The 17,721-nt window shown below is 42.1% G+C and overlaps 1 protein-coding gene across 2 annotated transcripts; it reads left to right on the top strand.

The window, feature by feature from the left end:
• The first annotated feature begins 2,168 nt into the window (after nucleotides 1-2,168).
• On the top strand, nucleotides 2,169-16,166 carry LOC118102556 (voltage-gated potassium channel subunit beta-3). Of its 2 annotated transcripts, XM_035148829.2 has the most exons (15): nucleotides 2,169-2,430; nucleotides 2,504-2,822; nucleotides 8,889-8,932; nucleotides 9,019-9,056; nucleotides 9,180-9,259; nucleotides 12,290-12,334; nucleotides 12,569-12,613; nucleotides 12,692-12,735; nucleotides 13,682-13,768; nucleotides 13,852-13,937; nucleotides 14,114-14,234; nucleotides 14,507-14,601; nucleotides 14,959-15,079; nucleotides 15,239-15,327; nucleotides 15,459-16,166. In XM_035148829.2, exons 2-15 carry the CDS (start codon nucleotides 2,527-2,529, stop codon nucleotides 15,549-15,551), a joined length of 1,284 nt encoding a protein of 427 aa, XP_035004720.2. In that variant the 5' UTR covers nucleotides 2,169-2,430; nucleotides 2,504-2,526; the 3' UTR covers nucleotides 15,552-16,166. The 2 variants fall into 2 exon arrangements, with proteins under 2 accessions (XP_035004720.2, XP_035004722.2); XM_035148831.2 differs by lacking the exons at nucleotides 2,169-2,430; nucleotides 2,504-2,822 and adding an exon at nucleotides 6,878-7,425.
• The last annotated feature ends 1,555 nt before the right edge of the window (nucleotides 16,167-17,721 follow it).

Genomic DNA, 17,721 nt, shown 5'->3' with positions numbered 1-17,721 from the left:
CAGCTGTGAGGGAGCCGCCGCCATGGAGCCGTTCAACCACTATATATATATATATATATATATATTACCGTTCAAAAGTTTGGGGTCACCCAGACAATTTCGTGTTTTCCATGAAAACTCACACTTTTATTTATCAAATGAATAGAAAATATAGTCAAGACATTGACAAGGTTAGAAATAATAATTTTTATTTGAAATATTAATTTTGTTCTTCAAACTTTGCTTTAGTCAAAGAATGCTCCATTTGCAGCAGTTCCAGCATTGCAGACCTTTGGCATTCTAGCTGTTAATGTGTTGAGGTAATCTGTAGAAATGTCCCCCCCGCTTCCTGAAGCCCCTCCCACAAGTTGGATTGGCTTGATGGGCACTTCCTGGTACCATACGGTCAAGCTGCTCCCACAGCAGCTCAATGGGGTTGAGATCTGGTGACTGCGCTGGCCACTCCATTACAGACAGCAGACCAGCTGCCTGCTTCTTCCCTAAAGAGAGTTCTTCTGCATAATGTGGAGGTGTGCTTTGGGTCATTGTCCTGTTGTAGGAGGAAACTGGCTCCAATCAAGCGCTGTCCACAGGGGATGGCATGGCGTTGCAAAATGGAGTGATAGCCTTCCTTATTTAAAATCCCTTTTACCTTGTACAAATCTCCCACTTTACCAGCACCACAGCAGCCCCAGACCATCACATGACCTCCACCATGCTTGACAGATGGCGTCAGGCACTCTTCCAGCATCTTCTCACCTGTTCTGCGTCTCACAAATGTTCTTCTGTGTGATCCAAACACCTCAAACTTTGATTCGTCTGTCCATAACACTGTTTTCCAATCTTCCTCTGTCCAATGTCTGTGTTCTTTTGCCCATATCAATCTTTTCTTTTATTGGCCAGTCTCAGATATGGCTTTTTTGCCACTCTGCCTAGAAGGCCAGCATCCCGGAGTCGCCTTCACTGTAGACGTTGACACTGGCGTTTGCGGGTACCATTTAAAGAAGCTGCCAGTTGAGGACCTGTGAGGCGTCTATTTCTCAAACTAGAGACTCTAATATACTTGTCTTCTTGCTGAGTTGTGCACCGGGGCCTCCCACTTCTCTTTCTACTCTGGTTAGAGCCCGTTTGTGCTGTTCTCTGAAGGGAGTAGTACACACCGTTGGAGGACATTTTCAGTTTCTTCGCAATTTCTCGCATGGAATAGCCTTCATTTCTAAGAACAAGAATAGACTGGCGAGTTTCACATGAAAGTTCTCTTCTTCTGGCCATTTTGAGAGTATAATCGAACCCACACATGTGATGCTCCAGATACTCAACTAGCTCAAAGGAAGGCCAGTTCTATAGCTTCTCTCACCAGCAAAACAGTTTTCAGCTGTGCTAACATAATTGCACAAGGGTTTTCAAGGGTTTTCTAATCATCCATTAGTCTTCTAAGGCGATTAGCAAACACAATGTACCATTAGAACACTGGAGTGATAGTTGCTGGAAATGGGCCTCTATACACCTATGTAGATATTTCATTAAAAACCAGACGTTTCCACCTAGAATAGTCATTTACCACATTAACAATGTATAGAGTGTATTTCTGATTAATTTAATGTTATCTTCATTGAAAAAAACAGTGCTTTTCTTTGAAAAATAAGGACATTTCTAAGTGACCCCAAACTTTTGAACGGTAGTGTATATATATATATATATATATTCTGTGTGTATATATTTACACATTGAGGACATTTATACAGAGTTGGGACATATTTACAAATTTGGGACGTAAAAACTTCAAAAATCAGTTTAAAAGTTTGTCGTAAATTTTAAATTCAGGTTAGAAAATAAATGTGAATGATGCTCCTCACATGTATACAAAGACGTGTCTGTGTGTGTGTGTGTGTGTTCAGACAGTGTAATCCTTGTGGCAACATAATCTTTAATCCCACTGAACAAAATACTTCAACCAGCAACACACACACTGGATCTGAAATGTTATTCTCACTCAATCCACGTAGGAACAGAAAAAGACTAACTGTGTGACGTGTTCACGTGTGTGTGACGTGTTGAGGTGTGTGTGTGTTCTACTCGATTGTTGAAGTTCTTTTTTCTCCTTGTGGTCGTTTTGTGTGTCTCTGTCCTAAATGGTTTTGGTGTGTGTGTGTGTGTGTGTGTGTGTGTGTGTGTGTGTGTGTGTGTGTGTGTGTGTGTGTGTGTGTGTGTGTGTGTGTGTGTGTGTGTGTGTGTGTGTGAGAGAGAGAGAGAGAGAGATTAGTTTTGCTAACATCTGTGCACAGTTAGATATTTTGGAGCGGCAGGTTTTTAATCCTGGTTGAGGGTCGTTAGGACAGACATGATATCTGAGCTGTGAGTGGTGGATTAAAGCAACAGGATTAATATGACTGCTGCAGTGGAGTGACGGACAGAGACAGAGAGGACGACAGACATCACACACCTCAACAGGTACGACTGTTACCATGGAAACGTTCTGATACTGTGACACATGTATGATGGTGTTTGTCTTTGATGGTTCCAGTGGCCACCTCTCAATCGTCAGCCATGTTTGCGGGTCGGGTGTCGGCAGGAGCCGCTGTTGGGCCGTCGGCGGCCGCAGGAAAAGGTGGAAAGTTGTCTGTGGAGGAGCTGTACGGGTTCACCAAGAAACCAAAGGTCAACAGAGGGGATTCTGGGAAACCAGACAAAGGTGAAGCAAAGAAAGACACGAAGGAGAAAGAGGAGTCTGCTCTGGCGTCGCAGATCCTGGAGGCGGCGAGGAGGCTGATGGAGAGACGACGACTCGTGATCTACCTGAAGGAATGTGGAGTCACCATGGAGCAGAGTCACATGACCTACAGGTGAGACGGAATGTCAGGCTCCGCCCACACTGACGCACTGTAGTTTAAAACTTGTCACTGTTGCCATGGTTACGCCTGGCGTCCGCATGAGTCCCGAGTTTTCCAGCCTCTGAATCAGAGACTGTTGGTCGCTGCTGGTCTCGTTTTAGTTTGAAAACTGAAACAGTGTGTGTGTCGTCAGGTGTTCACATGTTCACATGTTCACATGTCTCTCTCCCTCTCCCCTGAGGACGTGTTACATGGTCACACACATGTCAGTTGAATAATTCACGTGTTAATTCCTCTGGATGTTTATCTTTTTGTGTTTTTATAAAATAATAATCATAATTTTAATCAGCGTGCGTGTCTGTGCGCGCCTGCGTGCGCCAGTTTCACTATTTATTGAGAAACTTTGTAGAGAACAAACAGAAACAGATTCTACACATGAAACATGTAAATAAAATTAATTATTATTAATTATTTTATCGAAAAAAATTTGATATTTAAATTTAAACAAAGTTTATTCTAATAAAGAGGCTCAGAGCAAATAAACACATGAAACTTATTTTATGTGTAGACATAAATCTTATAAGGGTCAATGACGTATAAGGATTTTCAACAGGCCAATTTTAAAATACAAAAAAAAGAATATCTATTATAATTATTCAAACATTAGGAATGTTGTGTACACATAAAATCATATAAAAATTTCTAATTATTTGATTTTAGTGTTTTTTCATCTAGATGAATTGGCCGTGGCCTTAAAAAATGTCATGTGGTGCGACCGTGATTTATCTTAAAATGAATTAATTTCCTTAATATGCTAACCCTAACCCCCTATAAAGTCATTAGTAACAAAGTAGTTGCATTTCTTTAGAGTTTTTGTAAATAATGATCTCATATCTTTGTTCTATAATGTCACCGTCCCCTTATTAAATGTAGTTAACAGACTTATTTTTCAGGTAAAGTGCATAAAATTGATACAAATGTTTAAAAAATACCATTCATTTAAGCAAACTGTATCAGTGATTCATATTTCAGCCACAGAAATGTTATATTTTACTTTAAATTGAATACAGGTCTTGGTATTATTGGTCGCACCACATGATGAGTGGTCGCTCCAAATGATATGAAAACCTCCTATCGTTTAAAAAGATCAATAAACAATAAATTCCATACAAAAATTTGACTTAAGCCAGATTTTATTAAAATTTCATAGAATTTTCATGAACACAAACATTTCCTAAACATTTTTTTTAATACAAATCTCATGAAGAACATTGAAGTGCAGCACACATTGTTGTGAACAAACATGTGGTCGCACCACTTGATCTTTTTCTAGTTCAGTCAAAGTTTACAGGCACAGAATTGGCCACCTAAAGGAAACAAGCTAGGTCAGCACAAAAGGTCACTATGACATTTATAATCAAAATATATATTTTTAGAAATAACTTAGAATTCATAGTTTTTTTGAGGTCATACCACATGATATCCAAATGTGGCAGCTACACACCAGCTGTGAAGAAGGTTATTGTTTTCCAAATTTGAGAGAGAGTTACAAACCTGTTGCTGCTTCCAAGGGTCCTGTTGGTTTATGATGCAACTTCCTGTCTTTGACTGGATTTCAACATCAAAGTCCCAAATTGGTCCTTTGTTGATGGTCGCACCACATGATATTTCATAAAATGGACGTCATCGGACAAAGTCTGTTTGTATACTATGATGGAAATATGAATGCAAATGCTTTGCAATTTTGTACAGGATTACAAAACACTTTGGAAATCCTGCCAAATATAAATATAAAATAAATTTGAATAGATTTTGAGTAATTTCAAAGAAGTTTTCACAACAGCAGTCATGGCCGGACGGTCGCACCACATGATATTTTGACACTTTAAAAAACAGAAACATTAATAATTAATGGTTTTTGGAAATTTAAAGTGTGTACATATATACGTGACAGGTTCTACATATATATGGTATTTCTTTATGTATTTAAACCTTTTTTTAACAGAAGAAAATGCAGTCGGACAGAAAATATAGGCGTCACGTCAATGACCCATAAATATATATATGTATAATAAGTGAGAGAGCAGAGGAGGAGAGAGGGAGCAGAGGAGGAGAAGAGGAAGAGAGGGAGAAGAGAGAGCAGAGGAGTAGAAAGAGGAGGAGAAGAGGAAGAGAGGGAGAAGGGAGAGAGCAGAGGAGGAGAGGAGGAGGGGGAGCAGAGGAGGAGAGGAGGAGAAGGCAGTTGAGATCTCCTCTGAACCACAGAGAATCTTCTGTGTTCCACTTTAAGCCGGAACAAAGGATTTGAGACGAGTCTCCGAGTGCAGCGACTGTTCTAATCCACATTAGTGACACCATACCTTAGGCCTGAGGCGCCGTGTGTGTGTGTGTGTGTGTGTGTGTGTGTGTGTGTGTGTGTGTGTGTGTGTGTGTGTGTGTGTGTGTGTGTGTGTGTGTGTGTGTGTGTGTGTGTGTGTGTGTGTGCAGAGCGGGAGGCGTGCAGTGGACGGAGTGTGTGATGGAGAGAAGAAGAGGACGAGGAGTGGGGGACGGTCTGAAACTCAGATGATCCGTAGGAAACATTCAGAGTTTAACCTGTCGACATGTTTGTCCTGGAGGTGGCGCTAGAGGCAGGATCACTGGGTAGTTGCTGCTCGAGGTGTTTATAATATTGTCAGGTCTCGACCTCACTGCGTAAAGAAACCTGAGTTCATGTGTATTATGATCGGACGCTGCACAAATAGAACTGAGTGAAAACTGTGTCACATCAAAGACTCCGTCAAATCCGTCCTTTGATTCCTGAACAACGGAGGGTTGTTGTTACAGCCGTCGCCGAGCAACAGAGCTACAGACAAATTCCTTTCTTCAGCTGATTAAAAACGCAAATGTTTTTTCAACATGTGTAACGTTAGCTGTTAGGTTGATAACATTTAAAAAATAACTCTTCTTACATTTGCTTGCCGCCGCCATTGCCTCTTTGAAAAACAGTTTGCCACAGAAGTGCAATGAATCATGGCTCATGCTGGGCCGGGAAGGATCCACCTGCTGGGGCCTCAGTTGCTCTGGGATTAAAGGACACATTTGTTGGAGCCTTTGAATTGAAACAGCCAAGCCGCACCACCGTAGGATGTGGTCCCCGAACTGAGACACAGCACTGTTCCATTTGAAAGGCTCCTTCAAATGCATCAACAAACCACTCCAAGTCCTTTACTCACTGGGACACAAAGGCTCCAACGGTGGATCCTTCCCGGCCCAACCTGTCCCAGCATTCACCACGCGAAGAGACCAAAATGTCTGATGCTTGAGTATCTCGCTTCATCGCAACCAAAAAACGAACGATACACATCTTCAGACGTCGATCACAGAAATCCTCTGTAGACCAGAGTGTGTCCTTTCGGTTCCGCCTCTGCAGTCTACGTTGTCTATGAAGACCACGCCCCCTGGGCCGGGTAGAGCGCGACCTCTGAAGAGTGAACATGTTTTGATTCATGCTAAAACTGCAGCCTGGAGAATTAGAAATGTTACTGCCACAGGGGTGGCTGTGGCTCAGGGGTGAGAGCGGTTGTCCTCTAACCTGAAAGTTGGTGGTTTTGATCCCAGTCTTCCACAAGCCTAAGTGTCCTTGATACCATTCCCCTAAAGGCCTCCTCTCATAGAGCGTCACATAGATGCACTGTGTGAACGTGTAAATGTAAACCATCAGATCATTTTGCAGTCTGAGGTTGGACGTGGGTCTTTTTTCAGTGTGTGGATTGATCCACATTTAAATAAAAGTAGAATCTTACTTTATTTCGGTCTTTGTGTGTGATGGGGCCTCCGTAGTAATGTCTCCCTCGTTGGAGTCTTACAGGCTGAAAAGTTCAGGTTTATGAGGACGGTCACATGACCTCATCACTGTGACATGTTCATCTAATCACTGTCCACCGCTCTCGCTCTGCCTGACAAATGCTCGCTCGCCCAGTGTGCAGCCAACCAGCTCTGAGTTGGGAGGAGGGGGGGGTCTCTCTCTCTCTCTCTCTCTCTCTCTCTCTCTCTCTCTCTCTCTCTCTCCAGAGGACGGACGTTCACTTTCTCTTCCTCTTTCACTCCCTCTCTCTCTGCTACTCTTCCTCCAGCTCATTTGTCCCGTCCTCTCTCTGGCGGACAGAGGGACGGACGCTCTTCATTACCTCCTCAGAGCATCCAGCTGTGGGACAGACGATTGGACACTTTCTTCTGGACACAAAGTTGTGTGTGTGTGTTGGAGTCCTTTGCTATGATCTGATTGGCTGATAGATTTGAATGAGATGAATTCTCGCCATCGTTACCATAGTGACTGGCGACCTTGGTGGCAGTGGCGATTTCTACAATATGTTTTGAGACTTTAGACCCTGTTAGGAAAAAGTTGTTGCCATAGTTACCAAGATGCAGGTGTCCATAGCGTGTAACGTGGGCGGGGGTGGGGCGGCGGCGTGAACGAGCACGCCCTGAAGGAGCGGAGGGCCGCAGTAGCCAACACCAGCAGCGCCCACGCCTGTCAGTCAAAGTTCAGGGCAGAGTCGTCAAGCAGACACACCCTGCTAGGCCACGCCCACATGAAGGAGGCCCTCGGTCGTCATAGCAACATGAAGTACAGGTGAGAGAGGTGTGTGTGTGTGTGTGGGTGGGTGGGTGGGTGGGGGTCTGGGTGGGTGTGTATTGGTGATTGATGAATCTAAGCTCACCTGGATTGTCGTCAGACTTTGTGTTATTGATCTTCACTGAGGTTTGGATTCACACCTCAACACAAAGCTTAGTCTGACCCGTACCCCGACTTGTTTTAGACACTAAACATCAGGTGTGAAAGGTTCCTCAGACCAAAGCACCAACATCTAGTCCAGAAGAGGTGGTCTGGGTCTGGATCAAACTGAACCATGGTCCGGTTAGTGTTGTATAGGTAGAGTACAGGTAGACTCCGCCCACCTAGGTGATGACGACAGTACGTATGTCAGACAAAATTCTTTGGTCCCTAAATTGCAATGTGAAACCAAAAGTAACAAACACGTGAAGCTTCCGACTCAAACTTAAACCTGATCCAGACTCAGACACTGAAACGAAGTTTAATGTAAACTTTAAGTTTAACGTAGATCAGAATTCATGTTGTACATTTGTCATGTGATGCTGATGGATGCTCACTGCTTAGCTTAGCTTAGCTTGGTTTGGTTTGGTTTAGTTTGGTTTGGTTTAGCTAAACTGGGGTTTTAGTTTAGTTGTTGTTTTCCCGGGGGTGAGGCAGAGCTTTTTGTCTTGGATTAACCCCCCCCACACCCACCATGTGACCTTGACGCTGTGTTTCTGTGACAACAAAGTTTTCTTCCTCTGTCAGGACACGCTCAGTGTTTTTGTCTGAAAAACAGCTGATGGTATTTTTAGCTGCTGTCAAACTGTCTGATGTGTTGTTTCTCATCTCTCACACACACACACACACACACACACACACACACACACACACACACAATGTCCTCTACTTTAAATGAAATCATAGTGTACTTATTTCCTAATGTATATCCTGTGCCATCTGTGTGTGTTAATTAAAAGCAGAGGTTTCATTAGACTTAGCTCTAATCCCTCACTGCTGACGTGATTGGTTGACAGATGATTAGTTCATCTGTCGTCTGATTGGTCAGAATTCATCGTGACTGAAGCCCTAAACTCCCATCATGCTCAGCGGTAGTCTCTGACTGAGACGCTAAAAAACAGCTGCTTCATTATGGTTCTCACTGAGGTGAAACCAAACGTTGTGTTTGTGATAATGAAATGAATCGGTCATGTGTTGAGCTCGATATAGTTTTAATTGGTCGGTTGATTCAGAGTCTGTTCACGTGTTCGGAAAAACTCGCTCGCTCGTCGTCAGTAACGTTAAAAACCAACAGGAGCACCACCTGGTGGTCAACACGTGTCATTTCAAGGGCCTGAAACAAAAATGTATGTTTCACTCGTCCGACACAATTTAACAGTTAAAGAGTTTTTCAACACAAAATGTATCAATAAAGTTGTGTTAGTGTTAGTAGAGCACCATCAGTGTTGCCTTGTTGACTCTTTGATCTGATTGTTTGACAGGAATCTTGGGAAATCTGGACTGAGAGTGTCCTGCTTAGGACTGGGTGAGTACACACACACACACACACACACACACACACACACACACACACACACACACTACAGTCAGTGATGTTGTTTCTCTTCACAGGGACATGGGTGACATTTGGTTCTCAGATCTCTGATGAGGTACAGTGTGTTTGTAGTTTTGGTTCGACTCAGGTAATGTAAGGATTAAGAGTTATTACATAACCACAACGAGGTGTGTGTGTGTGTGCGTGTGCGCGTGTGCCCGTGTGTGTGTGCGTGCAGATGGCGGAGAGTGTGATGACGGTGGCGTACGACAGTGGAGTGAACCTGTTCGACACAGCAGAGGTTTACGCCTCAGGCAGGTACAGTACAAACGGTCTGTTTCACCCCTTAACAACCTTTTATATAAAAAGATATATATTTATGGGTCATTGACGTGACGCCTATATTTTCTGTCCGACTGCATTTTCTTCTGTTAAAAAAAGGTTTAAATACATAAAGAAATACCATATATATGTAGAACCTGTCACGTATATATGTACACACTTTAAATTTCCAAAAACCATTAATTATTAATGTTTCTGTTTTTTAAAGTGTCAAAATATCATGTGGTGCGACCGTCCGGCCATGACTGCTGTTGTGAAAACTTCTTTGAAATTACTCAAAATCTATTCAAATTTATTTTATATTTATATTTGGCAGGATTTCCAAAGTGTTTTGTAATCCTGTACAAAATTGCAAAGCATTTGCATTCATATTTCCATCATAGTATACAAACAGACTTTGTCCGATGACGTCCATTTTATGAAATATCATGTGGTGCGACCATCAACAAAGGACCAATTTGGGACTTTGATGTTGAAATCCAGTCAAAGACAGGAAGTTGCATCATAAACCAACAGGACCCTTGGAAGCAGCAACAGGTTTGTAACTCTCTCTCAAATTTGGAAAACAATAACCTTCTTCACAGCTGGTGTGTAGCTGCCACATTTGGATATCATGTGGTATGACCTCAAAAAAACTATGAATTCTAAGTTATTTCTAAAAATATATATTTTGATTATAAATGTCATAGTGACCTTTTGTGCTGACCTAGCTTGTTTCCTTTAGGTGGCCAATTCTGTGCCTGTAAACTTTGACTGAACTAGAAAAAGATCAAGTGGTGCGACCACATGATCGATATATACAGTAAGTCCTAGATTGGGAGTTTTGGGGCTTTTTTAAATTCAATTAATGATTTATATACATAAAGTACTTTATTTTAGTATTATTTCGAAAATATTTCTATGCAATTAGAGTATTTTTTTCTAATATTTCAGAAACAACGGTTTGTTAAATTTTTGTACAATATCATGAATAAACACCACCCCAAAAATGTAACATGTAATTTGATCTCGGTTATTATGAATTTATTAGTAATTTATTATTTATTTATGTGTTTATTTATTCATAACTGTTTAAATTTATTTGACCAGATGCCACTTCCAAGCAAAATAAAAGCCGCTGGCCATGTGCAGCGAGCTCATTCTGACCGGAGAGCGGAGAACCTTGCTCAGAGAAGAGAAAGGTATGTTCAAACATTTTAAACATGAAAACTACAAAGAAAGCAACATGAAGTACATATTGCTCTCATGTGTTTTTCATTACTGGACGAAATGCATGTGACATGATTGTTCACAACAATGTGTGCTGCACTTCAATGTTCTTCATGAGATTTGTATTAAAAAAAATGTTTAGGAAATGTTTGTGTTCATGAAAATTCTATGAAATTTTAATAAAATCTGGTTTAAGTCAAATTTTTGTATGGAATTTATTGTTTATTGATCTTTTTAAACGATAGGAGGTTTTCATATCATTTGGAGCGACCACTCATCATGTGGTGCGACCAATAATACCAAGACCTGTATTCAATTTAAAGTAAAATATAACATTTCTGTGGCTGAAATATGAATCACTGATACAGTTTGCTTAAATGAATGGTATTTTTTAAACATTTGTATCAATTTTATGCACTTTACCTGAAAAATAAGTCTGTTAACTACATTTAATAAGGGGACGGTGACATTATAGAACAAAGATATGAGATCATTATTTACAAAAACTCTAAAGAAATGCAACTACTTTGTTACTAATGACTTTATATTATTGAGAAATTGTAAAAAAAAAAAAAAGCATATTAAGGAAATGAATTCAGTCTAACCGGCCTCTGGGGTTCTGACTGTTGGGGAACTTCAGGAGAAACCTGGAGGGGCATGATTGGGAGGAACAGCCAGTCTGAGCAGTGTTTTATATAACAATGATATATTAATATAGCTCTTATCTAAACATCGTTACAAAGTGCTTCACAAAGAAATCACATAAAACACAAAGATAAGACACAATACAATTAAGTAAGAATTGTCCAAAGAATAAAAGGAAAGAAAGAATGAAGTTATGCTGTTTCACTGCTGGGTCATTTACCAGATGGAAGTTTATCTAATATATTATTTCCCTCCACTAGTTTTGGTTTGTCAAGAGTTTCTGATATGAAAGGAAATGAAATGGGCCTGTGGTTGACCTGTGGGGCCCTGAGGAGGAAGAAAACACAAGAACACGTAATGTAGCCAGAGGAGAGAGATTGGTTGATAAAGAGAAGACAATAACGGGAATAACTTCTTTAAGAAATGTAGCTGGAATTATGTCATTAGGGCAGGAAGATGGGCACATATGATAAACTATGTCCAGGAGATCATGCTTGGAAATCGTATTGAATTCAGAGAGCAGAGCAGCAGAGGGAGATTTGTCAGCATTACAAATATAAGGGTTGAGATTTGATCCACAGAAATTGATTTCAGTTTTCAGAGGAGGTGGCTGGAAAAGCAGAATTAGCAGGAATCAAAAGTTGAACAGAAATCAACCAGAGAATCAGCCACTCTAGCTCCTTCATATGAAAGTAGTGATATGAAGGTACTGCCTTCTATTTCTGATTCTCTAATCATCAATCCAAGGGAATTTGTGAATTACTGACTATAGTCTGGTCATTATCCAACACCAAGGTGCACGTGTCATTAAACCAATTTACAGAGTCAGTGATATTACAGAATTTGTGAATAAGCCAAGCGGCTGACATCGGTGTCGGAGGTGTGAAGGTCTGGACAGAGAACCTGGGAGGTTGTTCCTCTGCTGGTTGTTGACGAGGGAGAACTCGGATCGTCTTTTTACAGCCTCCATTCGTGTCCTGCGACGAGAGGAGGGGGATTTCTGAAATCCCCTCTACCGGCTATCTTTGTGAAACACAATGGAGGATTGTTTTATTTCAAACTGTTCGTCCTCGTTGTGACTTTGTGTAAATGAACCAAAGATCAGTGTCTTGTTTTCTGTGGAATCATGTGTCTCATGTGTTTGTGTCTCAGGGCGGAGACGACTCTGGGAAACATCCTGAAGAAGAAAGGATGGAGGTGAAACTTTTTATATTCACTCACTGATCATCTTTATACTGTCGACAACACAGGAGCTGAAAATAAAGACGACAAAAAGTTCCAAAATAACAAAAAACTACCTGATGTGACTCAGCAGATTCTCACACACACACACACACACACACACACACACACACACACACACACACACTCCTCCTTTCAGAGTAAATGATGGTCTCTCTCTGTCTGTGTTTGCTTGTGTCTCTCGACCAGGAGGTCCAGTTATGTGGTGACCACCAAGATCTACTGGGGGGGGCAGTGAGTATCTGTCCTTCACTTGTCAACCACCTGTCTCACATCTGTCCTGCACCTGTCTCACTGTGTTTGTGTTTACAGGGCAGAGACAGAGCGAGGGTTGTCACGGAAACACATCATTGAAGGTAAACACGGTCTTTTCTACACAACAACAGAAGGTTGACTCCAGGTCCAGGACCTGACACCTGTCTTCTGTGTAGTGACCAGCAGGGGGCGACTCCTCTGGTAGTTTCTATAGAAGTCTATAGAAAGTGACTTCTCACTTTATAACGTCAGGAAACATTCAGGAGTTTCTGTCTCAGTCTCTAGTTTCAAGTCTTCTTCAAACAGCTGATGTTCATTTAGTGAATTATGATCATTTAGAGTCAAACAGACCATAAAGCACCGGATGTGTTGGGGGTACCACAGTGTGATTGACAGATAGTACCGCTTAATTGGTGCAGATGGGCGTGTCCTCGAGCTCTGTCAGGCTCCACCCCCCAATCCTCCAAATATGGCTACTTCTGGTTTCAAAAAACAAGATGGCGCTGAACACAACAGCAGCTCACACACACGTACTTCTGTCTTAGTGAGGACACTCATTGACATAATACATACCCTAGCCCCTTACCTTAACCATCACAACTAAATACCTAAACCTAACCTAACCCAAAGTCTTAACCCTCAAACAGTCCTCTGAAGAAGTGAGAACTGGTCCAAATGTCCTCACTCTGTAGGGACTATGCTTAAAATGGTCCTCACAAAGATATAAGTACAGGAACACACACACACAGTCAGTGTCCTCTGTCAGAGGTCGTTGAGTTTTAAGAGGCTCAGTCACACAACTGGATTAACACACACACACACACACACACACACACACACACACACACACACACACACACAGGTCCTGTTGAAAGCTGCTTTGACTTAAATCATCCTCTAAAATATAAAAACTCTAAATTTAACTCAAAGACTCATCAACCTTCAACACTCTGATCTTAACTTCAGTAAAAGTACTCAGAGTAAAAATACTCCATTTGTGTGTGTGTGTGTGTGTGTGTGTGTGTGTGTGTGTGTGTGTGTGTGTAGGTCTGCGTGGCTCTCTATCCAGGTTACAGTTGGACTATGTTGACATCGTCTTCGCAAACAGGAGTGACCTAAACGCACCGATGGAGGGTCAGTACACACACACACACACACACACACACACACACACACACACACTTAGGGTAACATCTGTTGTGTTTGTGTGTTTCCAGAGGTCGTCCGTGCGATGACCTTTGTAATCGATCAGGGTTTGGCCATGTACTGGGGAACGTCTCGCTGGAACGCTGTGGAGATCATGGTAGGACACGAACCACAAATACTGGAGAACCTGAGTAGAACCTCAGAGCAGCTGTTTATTGTTGTTAAGTAAAACTTGGTTGTTTTTCATTTTTTGTAAAAACTAAACCAAGACGATCTATTGGTCTGTTACACACAGTCACCTGTCTGTCTGTCTCTCACCTGTCTGTCTCTCAGGAGGCGTACTCTATAGCGAGACAGTTTAATCTGGTTCCTCCAGTGTGTGAACAGGCTGAATATCACTACTTCCAGAGAGACAAGGTGGAGCTGCACCTGCCAGAGCTCTACCACAAGATCGGTACACAACTACACAACACACACACCTACACTGCACGCATGCACACACACACAACTACACAACACACACAATCACCCAGAACTACACACACACACAACTGTAAAACACACACACCTGCACAACCCCACACACTCTGTCCTGACTGGATGGAGCTAGAGGTTCTCTGTATTTATGCTAAGCTAGGCTAACGAGGTGCTGCTCTGCAGCTGTTCAGGTGTAAATATAAACTGCTTTCATGACGTGGTTCAACTTGAGGTTTGTGTCTCTCTCAGGGGTCGGAGCCATGACCTGGTCCCCGTTAGCCTGCGGCCTGCTGACGGGGAAATACAATGAGGGCGTCCCGGAGAGTTCTCGAGCCGCCATGAAGGTACAAGCATGCACGCTGAGGACACACACTGAGGTACACGTACTAAAGTACACACACTGAGGTACACGTACTAAAGTACACACACTGAGGTACACGTACTAAAGTACACACACTGAGGTACACACACTGAGGTACACGTACTAAAGTACACACACTGAGGTACACGTACTAAAGTACACACACTGAGGTGCACACACTGAGGTGCACACACTGAGGTGCACGTACTTAAGTACTCACTGAAGTACATTCTTAAACCATCTGTAGAACTTGACAATAACCCAGACCCATCATTCAGGCTGTCTGTTACCATGGTAATCAATACTGTGTGTGTGTGTTTGTGTGTCTGTGTTTGTGTAGGGCTATGCGTGGCTGAAGGAGCGTCTCTGCAGTGATGAAGGGAAGAAGCAGCTCAGTAAAATTAAAGACCTTCACCTGCTGGCCAGCAGACTGAACTGCACTCCTGCTCAACTCGCTATAGGTACACTGCACCTGTCTGTCTGCTCACACATTTACAACAGGAGGTTGATTTTGTGTGTGTGTGTGTGTGTGTGTGTGTGTGTGTGTGTGTGTGTGTGTGTGTGTGTGTGTGTGTGTGTGTGTGTGTGTGTGTGTGTGTGTGTGTGTGTGTGTGTCTCAGCGTGGTGTCTCCGCAGTGAAGGCGTCAGCTCGGTTCTCCTCGGAGTCTCCAACACGGAACAGCTGCTGGAGAACCTCGGTTCCATCAGGGTAACGCCAGTAGCTCCTCCTACTGTTCATCATCAATAACTTATCAATAATAAGTGATTTCATCAATAACAGCTGGACTTATAAGCTTTGACCTGTGATTGGTCAACTTTTCTCTCTTCCTGTTGTCTCAGGTTCTGTCTCAGCTGACTCCACCCCTGGTTACAGAGATGGATGTGTTGCTTGGCAACAAGCCCCGTAACTCCAAGAAGGAAGCAAGGAGCTGAGGTCTTAAAAAAAAGACTTTATTGAAAATAAAGACAGGACGGAGACGACAGGGAGACGTCTTCTTCAGGGATGGAGGCGACCACCTCCTCGTTGTCGTGGAGACGGGCAGATTTCTCCGTCCAATCACAGAGACTTTAGTTCAGATATTGGGAAATATTTATTCTCGTATAAAGTGATGTGTCACAGCTGTTTAACATCTGTTGTCAATACAACAGAATATCAGTGAAACTTAACCAATACAATAAAATCTAATCCAGGATCAAGAAACAAGTCGATATTAATGTTTATCAATTTATATAAAGGTTATATTATTACAATTATTTTAAAAAATCTTAGAATACTGATCAAATGATTGATCAGTTGTTACAAGATGTTTGTTTGTTTGCCATATCTATTTCAAAATAAAAGCCTGCTGTTACAGAGACACCATTTCAACACTGACAACAGCACGGCGTTGCCGTGGTAACACCTGTCAACAACTTCTCTGAACGGTCCTGTTTCCTCCGACTATACAGAAGATATATCTTAATATATAATCTGTGAAAAAACTGATCATCTGAACTCAATAATCATATTTATATTTTCTATATAATACAAACTGAACTGGAACAAAATGGATTCACATTGGTGTTTAATGTGTCACTGTTTGATCCTCATGTCATTACACCTGATCTGGAAACTGTGTATACACGCACGCACACACACGTGCACACACACACAGTATATTGATTTATTGATCACTTTATTACAGGGTATATGCAGCAATCCTGAGATTAAATTCAATACTTTTCAAGACCCCAGCGCCACTTCGAGCTGTAACCGGTTACATCAGCGACACACCTTTAACACAATTGAGTTTGAGATTGCAAAATTAAATGTTAGTTTGCCAGAACTTCTATGGAGCACTGTATCAACACAACAGAATTCAGATAGGCCGGGGGGGAATAAAGCTCAAAAGAATAAATTGAGTTACAAAGCCAAATGGCAACATTTATTTTAACTTAAAAATATATAGTATATTTATAACAATAACATGCTCACTCACTCACATGCACACAACAGTGTTTCCCACAGGATTTGGAGAGATCATGGTGGATGGACCCTGGACCCTCTTGGAAGAAGATCTAGTACATTTTAAAGTAAAGATGCATCTGTTGCACTTTGAGAGAAAAATTAAGAGGCTAGATTGAAATTAATATGGTGTGAGAAACACTGCACAGACACACTGAGCAGTAAATGGTTCAACTCTGCAATAGGCACTTTTATAATACTTGAAATAACACAAATCAGATCAACATTGTCACTGATATAATGCTACAACTTTCTCATAAAGAGCCACCATGTGGCATGTCTTTAGTGCCACACATTTTTCAGCTGACATACAAAGGGAAACTAGTCTGTTTTCTCACCTGAAACAGCTGCTACACTCATTTTCTTTTTACAGAGCGAACAGTCAGCCTCCGGTCGTTCCCAGCGACGGACTTCAACTGCTCGTGTTCCAACCACGACTCTGCGAATGTACACTTCCCCATTGCCTATTCCTTTGCAGCCATATAAAGAATTAATAGCGCAATATTTGCAGCAAGTCGTCCTCTACATGGAAGATTCGACAACGGCAAGCGCTATTCGCGCCGCGGTCTCGCGCTCTGAGACAAACATTGCCTAGCGACGCCGCTCGAGCCCCGTCCCCGCTTGAACGCCAAGTATTTTTTTGTTGCGCTGTTGTGAGGACTAGAATAAATGAATTCACATAGACTTTTAACAAAATCTTTGGACAAATATATTCACATCGAAACACATGTAAAGGGTCTTGAATTTGAAAAAGATTCAAGGCTTTTTAAGGGTCTTGATTTTCCCTAAATTGATAGATCAACTTTTAATACTTTTCAAGCCCCCCCGGATACTCTGTATTAGGAACAGTCTGAGCTGAGACATCAGAGGACGCAGTGACAAGCAGCTGCCAGCAGGAGGCAGCAGACTCACCGAAGGCCCAATAAGCTCCACTTCACTGACGTCACGTGTCGAGAAGCTGCTTCTGTTTAGAATTACATATGTAAAACGTAGTTCGGGCCCGAGCCCCCCCGCTGGCAGGCCCTGGTGTATGGGAAGGATCCTGTTTCCCTTTTGGGCTTTTTCAGGCCCAGACGCTCAGACTGTTACCAAAGTTTG

Source organism: Hippoglossus stenolepis, chromosome 23 (assembly GCF_022539355.2).
Source record: "Hippoglossus stenolepis isolate QCI-W04-F060 chromosome 23, HSTE1.2, whole genome shotgun sequence".
Taxonomy (NCBI): Eukaryota; Metazoa; Chordata; class Actinopteri; order Pleuronectiformes; family Pleuronectidae; genus Hippoglossus; species Hippoglossus stenolepis.
This window is presented reverse-complemented; position numbering and strand designations above follow the sequence as displayed.

Bases quoted from the DNA above. Each gene is read 5' to 3' on its own strand.
- LOC118102556 (XM_035148829.2), top strand. From the start codon at position 2,527: ATGTTTGCGGGTCGGGTGTCGGCAGGAGCCGCTGTTGGGCCGTCGGCG. The intron at 12,736-13,681 runs GTAAACACGGTC...GTGTGTGTGTAG, and splicing joins ACGGAAACACATCATTGAAG to GTCTGCGTGGCTCTCTATCC. The intron at 14,602-14,958 runs GTACAAGCATGC...GTGTTTGTGTAG, and splicing joins GTTCTCGAGCCGCCATGAAG to GGCTATGCGTGGCTGAAGGA.